At 49.0% G+C, this 9,827-nt stretch overlaps 2 protein-coding genes across 2 annotated transcripts; both read right to left on the bottom strand.

The window, feature by feature from the left end:
• Window positions 1-168: 168 nt before the first annotated feature.
• On the bottom strand, window positions 169-2,835 carry LOC130264110 (mast cell protease 1A-like). The gene is made up of 5 exons (XM_056512117.1): window positions 2,746-2,835; window positions 2,159-2,324; window positions 1,521-1,662; window positions 1,146-1,403; window positions 169-591 (listed from the first exon to the last, which is right to left on the bottom strand). Exons 1-5 carry the CDS (start codon window positions 2,798-2,800, stop codon window positions 412-414), a joined length of 801 nt encoding a protein of 266 aa, XP_056368092.1. The 5' UTR covers window positions 2,801-2,835; the 3' UTR covers window positions 169-411.
• A 4,131-nt stretch (window positions 2,836-6,966) lies between these two features.
• Window positions 6,967-9,584, bottom strand: LOC130264165 (mast cell protease 1A-like). Its single transcript, XM_056512186.1, has 5 exons — window positions 9,505-9,584; window positions 8,918-9,083; window positions 8,280-8,421; window positions 7,905-8,162; window positions 6,967-7,390 (listed from the first exon to the last, which is right to left on the bottom strand). The coding sequence occupies exons 1-5, from the start codon at window positions 9,557-9,559 to the stop codon at window positions 7,211-7,213; spliced, it is 801 nt and encodes a 266-aa protein (XP_056368161.1). The 5' UTR covers window positions 9,560-9,584; the 3' UTR covers window positions 6,967-7,210.
• Window positions 9,585-9,827: the final 243 nt, after the last annotated feature.

Here is a 9,827-nt window from a genome sequence, read left to right on the forward strand (position 1 = left end):
ACTGCAAGAGGTTGATGGAGGCAAGGGAGCATTAGCAGCATTTGGGGACTGACACCTGTACTGCACTGTCCCACCCAGAGTGTCACTCAGCTTCTCCCAAGGAATGTCATCTCCTCATTCTCACACTCAGGGTTTGCATCCAGTTCCCAAGAAGGCTGCACACACCAGCAAGTTTGAACGTGCCTTTATTGATGGCCAGAAAGCAGAGCTGCAGCAGCAGTGGCAGAAAGGGAACAATGGGAAGCTGTGTGTACTTGGGACCTGCATTTTCACTTTGCCATGGAGACTCTCCTTACTGCAAAAGCCTGTGCCTGCACCATGGGGGCTCTCTGAGCCCAGTTCAGCTGCCCCTGGGAGCTTCTGAGCACCAGCAGGTGTTTGATGCATTGTGGAGAAGGGACACTGAGCACTTTAGTCAGAGGATGGAGAGCCAGGCAGCTCTTGGAGTGCAAACCTCATCAGTTGCCTACGAATCCAGGGCTCAAAATACGAGATTCTGGTGAATACCTTAGGGAAGAGGTTGTCTTGAAGTCCATAAGAAACAATGCCATAAGCCTTTTGATTGCAGACTAATGGGCCACCAGAATCACCCTGTGTCATGAAAGAAGTGAGAGGGGTCAGACATGCTCTCCCTGCCTTAAGGAAAAAGTCTCCTTTTCCCTCCCTCCATGTGAACAACCTCCTGTTCCAACCACCTCCCCCTCCTCATGCTCTGCAGGGTTTGTAGCTGCCTCATTCCTCCTTTAAGCCCACCCATGAAAAAATTCAGGCCTGGAGGCTCTTTGAGATTCAAAAGTTGGAAAAAGAAGATAGACCTACTTTAGACATGGGGAAATGTCTAAGCCATCCTAACAAGGGTATCACAAAGAATTTACACACTGAAGAGGGCTAGGCCGGGTAGAACATCCCCAATTAAAAATGCAAACAATATTGATAGTTAGGAAAATGCTCCCCAATTAAAAATGCAAACAATATTGATAGTTAGGAAAATGCACCCCAATTCAAGAGCACATCAGCTTCAGACGGTCAGCTCATCATCTGAAGGTCCTGGTTCATTCTGGTGTCCTTTTACCTTCACCTGAGAACCCAGCTGAATGTCCAGTCCCAACCTCCTCCCAAGCTTGCAGCTCAAAAACAACACTTACATTGTAAGGTGCCTTTCTGCTCTTCTCATCCCCAACACACATCATGGACAGACTCTTGTAGTTACGGAATAGCTGCTCACATGGTTCCTCATCTTGCACCTCCTGTTCCACCTCCATCATCACATCACTGCTGTGCCCTGCCCAAGACGTCCAGCCCCAGCCAGCCACACTGCATTTAGTTCCTGCTCTCACATATTCATAGCTCCTGGATATTAAGATACGTTGCACATTCATATTGATCTTGGCCTTTGTCTTCAGCTGTCAGGCAGAGAGAATACGGGGTTAGAGCCAGCCAAGGATTAGGGACAAGTTCAGAGGTTTGGGGAGGTGAGCAGTGGGAGAGCCCTCAGGCAGGAAGGATGTGCTGGGCCATACCTTCAGCAGCAAAATGTCATTTATGTGGCCAACACTGGAATAGTAAGGATGGATGACCCAGCGTGCAACAGGGATCCTCTGCTGGCTCCATTCTTGGAGCCTGATGTTGTGGGCTCCCAGAATCACAGTGATCCTCACTATCCTGCCAGGAAACACCAACATGTTCCAGCTGCATTGGCCACAGGAACACAGCCCCCAGTGCAGGGGGTTGGAGGGAGCTGGTGCTGGGATAAACCTCCCCAGAGAGCAGCTCTCAGCAAGTTCTCCTCTGCAACCTGGGTTCCTTCCACAGCCCAGCTCAGGATCCCTCACCCCACACTCACACAGGTGGGAGCTGCCCCATGCTGATGGCAAAGGGAGACAAGGGAGGGGAGACACTGGACCCTCTTGTCCAGCAGTAGCTCTAAGCCATGGTAGGATCCATGACCCTGGAGACCCCTGTGAGCATTCCTGTCCCCAAGGACACTCAGTCCCTGGCAGACAATTCCTGCAACTCACAGAGGATCAATCAGCTCCAGAGATCCCTGCTCTGGCTGAAGAGAGACACAGTACTGTTTCAGCCCAGACCAGGGCTGAGGCCCTTTGGGACTATGGGAGACTGGAAAAAAATAACCTGCACAAGAAAGACAGGGTCTTACTTTTTTCCAGCCACACAGTGAGCTGCTGAGAGCACTGTGTCTTGATGAATCAGGAACCCTCCACAGCGACAACTCTGTATACCAGACTGGCTTAAAAATTGTATATGTAAATACGCCATGTAGGGTCTGGAGTGGCGTTTAACTTCCTTCCCACCAATGATCCTTCCTGGAAGAGAGATGGGAAATGTTCATATGATGTATTCTGCTATTTCCTCTCAAGTTTGGGGCTGCATGAACAGAGAGGGTCATCCTTTGATGTCATGTGCCAGTGAAACCAGCAACTCTCCTTCCTGGGGCTGTCTAGAGCATTGCTGGTGCAATGGAGAGAAAGACAAGCAGCACTGCCTGGGGTGACTGACCACCCCTGGCTCTGGATAACTAAAATGCCAGCAAAGGGCACAGCTCTGGTGCCTGTAATGCCTCACTGGTTTCAGGCACAGCCTGAGCTGAGAGATAAGAGGAGAGAGGAAAGTAGGAGAGTAGAGATAGGAGACAAGGTGAGACAGAAACCTTGCCTGAGATTGACTACTCAGTGTCCATCAGTGCTCTTGCATGTTCTTGTCTAAGTCCTCTCTCTGTGTACTCACCAGCCCCAGCCCAGGGCAGGAGAAAAGCACTTGAGATCAGAAGGAGAAGCAGCATCTTCTACCACTGTCCTGATGACCAGTTGGTATGGCACGGCATGAGACAGGTACAGAATGATAACCTCTATAAATGTGGTGTGGAGCTGAAACAGGAAACCTCAGCCTGCCTGCAGCCATGTCATTCGCTGCTTTTGATTTCACAACTCCAGTCTGTGGCTTGGAAAGGGGTTCATGACATTCTCTGCGTTTGTCACCATCTTCTCAGGAAACTAAGGAGGTCTGGGCTTGTTCAGAGCACCTACAGTGCACAGGGACAGCAATGGGGTGTCTGTTGAGTGCAGATCCCATCAGAGACCTTTGGAGATTGCTTGAGGGACCCTGCACGTGGGCTGGTTCCATCTGTACTTTTTTCTTTTTGTCTTTTGTTCCCCCCTTTCATCTGATTGGAATGGGGAGAGCTGGCCAGGGTCAGGCAGAGTTCCTTCTTCTTATCAGAGGGGCTGACTGCCACCAGAGATGTCCTTGGGAAATCAGAAATCACCAATCAGAGTAGCTAAAGGACAAGGCCAGTGGGAGCCTCACAGCCTCAAGCACTGGTGTTCTAGATGATCTGACAAGTCGATGGCGATGAGAAAGGCTGAGGTCCAGCTGGGAAAGCAGACTGTGGGCCCAGGTGCAGATTAGCAGGTGCCCTGGCCAGGTTCAGGCCAGGAGGAGCAGGGTCAGTGTCTGCAGAAGAAGGGGAGAGCCCTGCCTGAGCCTCTCTGAGCCCTCCCTGGCAGCTCTGGCTCCAGAATTATAACCTGGAAGAGACTCAGCCCTCGTTTCTCTGACCCTGCTTGGCCATGAGCCCAGCCAGTGAAACCTCCAGGATGTTCCAAATTTCACATGGCTTTGGCCTTGGGAAAAACCACAAAAAATCCTCTAGAGCATGCTGGCATTGCTCCTTGCCCTGTGTTGTAAAAAGACACTGGACTGTAGTATGTGTATGGAGATCCTCCTGAAACCTGTCTGCTGGAAGGGATGAGGGTGGAAAGGAGGAGCTCCCATTAAAGGTTGCAGAGCAGAGGCAGCAATCCTCCAGAGCCAGAGTGTGACTGGCTGTCCTGGTTCAGGGCAAATTTGGGAGAAAATTTTTGAATGGGGTTCCTCTAGGAAACAGATTCTAGCATTCCCTTTCCCAGCTGGTTCAGGGAAATATTTCTTCATAAAGAAGTGGAATTCAATAGTCAAAACAGTGCCCAGCACAAAAATGAACAATATTAAGTAATAAAATCTCTTGCCACTCTGAAAAGATGACAAATTCAGCAGAGTCCCTTTTGTGGGCTGCAGCCCAGCTCACTCAGTCTAGTTTTAGTTCTGATGTTGGGAAATGTCACAGCCCAGGCCAGGCCTGGTGGACCTCTGGTCTGACTCTGGTCTGACCTTCTTTGAAGAAGTATTCTTCTTTGTTTTCATTCCAGAGCAGGTTCAAACAATTCTTAGAAAAAGGAAAAAAAAAAAAAAAAAAAAAAAAAACACTAGAAAAACAACAGTCCATGGAACTTCTTTGCCTCAGCTAACCAGAAAAACTAACCAAAAGCAAAGGAGACTCTCTCCTGCTGTCCACTGCAGACAACACAGTCTATATGAAGGATGCAGGGGAGCAAGTGCACTCTGATAACAAATTCTGCACCTCTTCTCTCCCCCTTCACTCCTGGAACCAGTTTTAAAGCTGCAGAACTCGATATTCAACACCAACAGAACAGATGATTTGGGGTACAAGCACCGTAAAGTCACCCCAAGACATTGGCTCACAGCTCTGCCTGTCTGAATCACCGTCTGTAATCCACACCTTCAGTGCTGCAGCCTGGCCTCAGCTGTGCTGTGAATGGAGATGTGTCCTTCAGGTCCAGCCATCCCTTTCCTTCAGCACTGTGGGTACCCTTGTGAAATGTTACATTATGGAAACACACCATGGGATCAGTATGCACAAGAATACTGAACTTAAAGTAAAGCAGGGACATGAGATAAAAGAAAATATAATTATTTCATTACATTTATTTAAATTACATAGCTGTGAATTGCTAGCTTTTGATGTTATGTATTTTTTCTTTTTTTTTGCCACTCTAATTATGAATTGTATCCATTTTTACATCTAGGGAAAAGGCAGGCTTGTGTGAACATGGAGAGGTTGTTACTGCTGTTACCTGCTTGCTAGCAGCGTTACCTGACAACATGCTCGAGCCATGTCCAGACCTGGTGGGGGCTTGTAGCCACTGCTGCTTCAGTGCTGGCCAACATGTTCAAGCTAGCTCAGACCTGTACCCCTGCAGAGTGGGCATGTCACAGCCCACCAAGGAACTGCATAGAAAAAGGGCAGTGACCAGGGGTAGGACGGACGTGTTGGTGGAGCGCAGACTCCCCGTGTCCCCAGCACTGCTTTCCTGTTCCTTATCAACAAATTAATAAATTGCCTTATTGATTGACCTACCCTGTCGGGGGTGAGGCAGGTCCCCAACATTACTTTTTAGCGTTGCTCTGATATTAGGGCTATCGTGGCATAATAAAAGAAGAGTAGCAACATAAAATACTTTAATAATAGTGAAAACAAATGTAGGACGAGCCCCAGAAAACAAACACACTAACCAGCTCTTACTAGGAGTTGGTGGTTGAAGACCAAGATGTAGGGAGGTCCAGTGTATAAATCTGGGGCAGGAAAGGGGGTGGAGTCGAGGTTAGGATCCAATGGGTATAGGGGAAAGTGGTGCAGAGGTGGGGTAAGGAAAGGTGGGGTCCAGTGGGGTAGGCTGGGTGGGACACTGCATCAATTTAGGGTCAATGGGGATAAAAGGAAGGGAGAACATTCTAGGGGCTGGGAGTGGTGATGAAGATGGGAAAATGAGGGTTGGGAATATGTATGAGGCATTAACATGGGCCATCCCATAACTCCTTGGAACAACTTCTTTTGGGATTGCCACAACTCAAAGAGTTGACTGCCAAGGCCGAGGGCTGGGGTCCAGGTCTTCCTCAGTAATGGTTGCCTGGCCTGGAATACAAGTCAGGTTAATTCCTACACTACCTGATTTTGGTGAGTAATTTATAACAAAAATGAACAAAAATAAGTAGGCCTAAAAGAAATACAACTCTCCTTGGCACAAGTGATCAGGCTTGTCTCTGCAGTACTACTTAGTCCTCAGCCATATTTGACGATTTTCTATCCCATCACCACACTACAAGGGCACCTCCTGGCTCAACCAAGTCTGATCAGCTGATCCAGTGGGAGAAAGTTTCCAGTTCAACCCACAGGCATTTTACAGGTGCAAGGAAAATGCTTCATCTGAGTTTCAAGGACATTGAAGGGGAGACAGAGTGTAAACAGGCTGGTCTTTAGTCTGTCTAAGCATCCTAAGAAGGTTTTAATTTGGTTCTAGATCTCTCCTTGCATGTTGAGACGCCTCTGCTCCTGACAGGCTGGATAAATGTTCTGTACAGGCTCTTGGATCAACCTGCTGGCTTGACTGCAAGAGGCTGATGGAGGCAAGGGGAGCATTTGCAGCATCTGGGGACCGAGGTCTGTATTGCATTGTCCCACTGTGATGGTTTTGAAGGCAAAACCAGTGAGACACTCCAAGTCAGAAATATAATTTAATAGGAAAAACCAGAAAAATAAAATGCATGCAATACTGCAAAAGAGAAACCACAGCCACAGTCAGAAAAGAACCTGACACTCTGCTAGGTAGGGTGGTGGCAGCAGTCCAGATGAAGCAGTCTTGTTGAAGCAGTGATCGTGTAGAAATCCTGGCAGTGATCCTGATAACACTTGTCCTCTGGAAACCAGAGGGTAAGGGCAGCTTCAGCAGTTTTTATCTAGGTAGGAAATGTTTAGTTCCTCCCCCTGGCTGGAGCATCTCCCAGTGGGATGATGTAATTTTATCAGTCATGCAGTGAGACTCAATGGACCATTAACTGGAGATATGTTCCTGGAGGAAGGATGGGTCATGGGAAAGATAAAGACCATTGCCCCATTTGGTTTTTAGTAGAGGATATCTCCCAAAGAGATAAGAATCACTGTCCTGCGTGGTTTCAGCAGATGGTGCCAGAATAGAGACATTTGGACACATCTTTACATTGTAACCCAGGGCACCCACCCACAGTCTCACTCAGCTTCTCCCAAGGAATGTCATCTCCTCATTCTCACACTCAGGGTTTGCATCCAGTTCCCAAGAAGGCTGCACACACCAGCAAGTTTGAACGTGCCTTTATTGATGGCCAGAAAGCAGAGCTGCAGCAGCAGTGGCAGAAAGGGAACAATGGGAAGCTGTGTGTACTTGGGACCTGCATTTTCACTTTGCCACGGAGACTCTCCTTACTGCAAAAGCCTGTGCCTGCACCATGGGGGCTTCTCTGAGCCCAGTTCAGCTGCCCCTGGGAGCTTCTGAGCACCAGCAGGTGTTTGATGCATTGTGGAGAAGGGGCACTGAGCATTTTAGTCAGAGGATGGAGAGCCAGGCAGCTCTTGGAGTGCAAACCTCATCAGTTGCCTACGAATCCAGGGCTCAAAATACGAGATTCTGGTGAATACCTTAGGGAAGAGGTTCTTTTCAAGTCCATAAGAAACAATGCCATGAGCCTTCTGATTGCAGACTAATGGGCCACCAGAATCACCCTGTGTCATGAAAGGAGTGAGAGGGGTCAGACATGCTCTCCCTGCCTTAAGGAATAAGTCTCCTCTTTCCTCCCTCCATGTGAACAACCTCCTGTTCCAACCACCTCCCCCTCCTCATGCTCTGCAGGGTTTGTAGCTGCCTCATTCCTCCTTTAAGCCCACCCATGAAAAATTCAGGCCTGGAGGCTCTTTGAGATTCAAAAGCACCAAAAAATATCCCATAGGCCTACTTTAGACATGGGGAAATGTCTAAGCCATCCTAACAAGGGTATCACAAAGAATTTACACACTGAAGCACTGGCTAGGCTGGGTATAATATCCCCAAGTAAGTAAAAATGCAAACAATATTGATAGGAAAATGCACCCCACTTCAGGAGCACATCAGCTTCAGACGGTCAGCTCATCATCTGAAGGTCCTGGTTCATTCTGGTGTCCTTTTACCTTCACCTGAGAACCCAGCTGAATGTCCAGTCCCAACCTCCTCCCAAGCTTGCAGCTCAAAAACAACACTTACATTGTAAGGTGCCTTTCTGCTCTTCTCATCCCCAACACACATCATGGACTGACACCGGTAGTTATGGAATAGATGCTCACATGGCTTCTCCTCTTGCACCTCCTGTTCCACCTCCATCATCACATCACTGCTGTGCCCTGCCCAAGACATCCAGCCCCAGCCAGCCACCATACACTTAGTTCCTGCTCTCACATATTCATAGCTCCTGGGTATGAAGATAGATTTCACATATTCATTGATCCTGGCCTTTGTCTTCAGCTGTCAGGCAGAGAGAACATGGGGTTAGAGTCAGCCAAGGATTAGGGACAAGTTCAGAGGTTTGGGGAGGTGAGCAGTGGGAGATCCCTCAGGCAGGAAGGATGTGCTGGGCCATACCTTCAGCAGCACAATGTCATTTATGTAGCCAACAGGGGAATAATCAGGATGGATGTCCCAGCGTGCAACAGGGATCCTCTGCTGGCTCCGTTCTCGAACGCTGATGTTGTGGGCTCCCAGAATCACAGTGATGTTCACTGTCCTGCCAGGAAACACCAACATGTTCCAGCTGCATTGGCCACAGGAACACAGCCCCCAGTGCAGGGGGTTGGAGGGAGCTGGTGCTGGGATAAACCTCCCCAGAGAGCAGCTCTCAGCAAGTTCTCCTCTGCAACCTGGGTTCCTTCCACAGCCCAGCTGAGGATCCCTCACCCCACACTCACACAAGTGGGAACAGCCCCATGCTGATGGCAAAGGGAGACAAGGGAGGGGAGACACTGGACCCTCTTGTCCAGCAGTAGCTCTAAGCCATGGTAGGATCCATGACCCTGGAGACCACTGTGAGCATTCCTGTCCCCAAGGACACTCAGTCCCTGGCAGACAATTCCTGCAACTCACAGAGGATCAATCAGCTCCAGAGATCCCTGCTCTGGCTGAAGGGACACAGGGTGCTGTTTCAGCCCAGACCATGCTTGAGGCCATTTGGGACTATGGGAGACGGGAAAAAAATCACCTGCACAAGAAAGACAGGGTCTTACCCTTCTTTATCCACACAGTGAGCTGCTGAGAGCACTGCATCTGGGCCAATCAGGAACCCTCCACAGCGACTAGTATGTATGCCAGACTGATTTCCAAATTGTATATGTAAATACGCCATGTAGGGTCTGGAGTGGTGCTTAACTACCTGCCCACCAATGATCCTTCCTGGAAGAGAGATGGGAAATGTTCATATGATGTATTCTGCTATTTCCTCTCAAGTTTGGGGCTCCATGAACAGAGAGTGTCATCCTCTGATGTCATGTGCCAGTGAAACCAGCAACTCTCCTTCCTGGGGCTGTCCAAAGCATTGCTGCTGCAATGGAGAGAAAGACAAGCAGCACTGCCTGGGGTGACTGACCACCCCTGGCTCTGGATAACTAAAATGCCAGCAAAGGGCACAGCTCTGGTGCCTGTAATGCCTCACAGGTTTCAGGCACAGCCTGAGCTGAGAGATAAGAGGAGAGAGGAAAGTAGGAGAGTAGAGATAGGAGGGAAGGTGAGGCTGGAACCTTGCCTGAGATTGACTACTCAGTGTCCATCAATGCCCTTGCATGTTCTTGTCTAAATCCCCTCTCTGTGTACTCACCAGCCCCAGCCCAGGGCAGGAGAAAAGCACTTGAGATCAGAAGGAGAAGCAGCATCTTCTGCCTCTGTCCTGATGACTGGTTGCTGTGGCCAGGGAGGAGATAGGTACAGAATGATAACCTCTATAAATGTGGTGTGGAGCTGAAACAGGAAACCTCAGACTGCCTGCAGCCGTGTCATTCGCTGCTTTTGATTTCACAACTCCAGTCTGTGGCTTGGAGAGTGGTTCATGACATTCTCTGCGTTTTTGTCACCATCTTCTCAAAAAGCTGGAGAGATCTGGGCTTGTTCAGAGCACCTACAGTGCACAGGGACAGCAATGAG

The sequence above is a fragment of the Oenanthe melanoleuca genome, chromosome 27 (genome assembly GCF_029582105.1).
Source record: "Oenanthe melanoleuca isolate GR-GAL-2019-014 chromosome 27, OMel1.0, whole genome shotgun sequence".
NCBI classification, from domain to species: domain Eukaryota; kingdom Metazoa; phylum Chordata; class Aves; order Passeriformes; family Muscicapidae; genus Oenanthe; species Oenanthe melanoleuca.

Bases quoted from the DNA above. Each gene is read 5' to 3' on its own strand.
- LOC130264110 (XM_056512117.1), bottom strand. From the start codon at position 2,800: ATGCTGCTTCTCCTTCTGATCTCAAGTGCTTTTCTCCTGCCCTGGGCT. The intron at 1,404-1,520 runs GTATGGCCCAGC...TCTGCCTGACAG, and splicing joins ATGACATTTTGCTGCTGAAG to CTGAAGACAAAGGCCAAGAT. The intron at 592-1,145 runs GTAAGTGTTGTT...TTCATGACACAG, and splicing joins GCAGAAAGGCACCTTACAAT to GGTGATTCTGGTGGCCCATT.
- LOC130264165 (XM_056512186.1), bottom strand. From the start codon at position 9,559: ATGCTGCTTCTCCTTCTGATCTCAAGTGCTTTTCTCCTGCCCTGGGCT. The intron at 8,422-8,917 runs GTAAGACCCTGT...GTTTCCTGGCAG, and splicing joins CACTGTGTGGATAAAGAAGG to GACAGTGAACATCACTGTGA. The intron at 7,391-7,904 runs GTAAGTGTTGTT...TTCATGACACAG, and splicing joins GCAGAAAGGCACCTTACAAT to GGTGATTCTGGTGGCCCATT.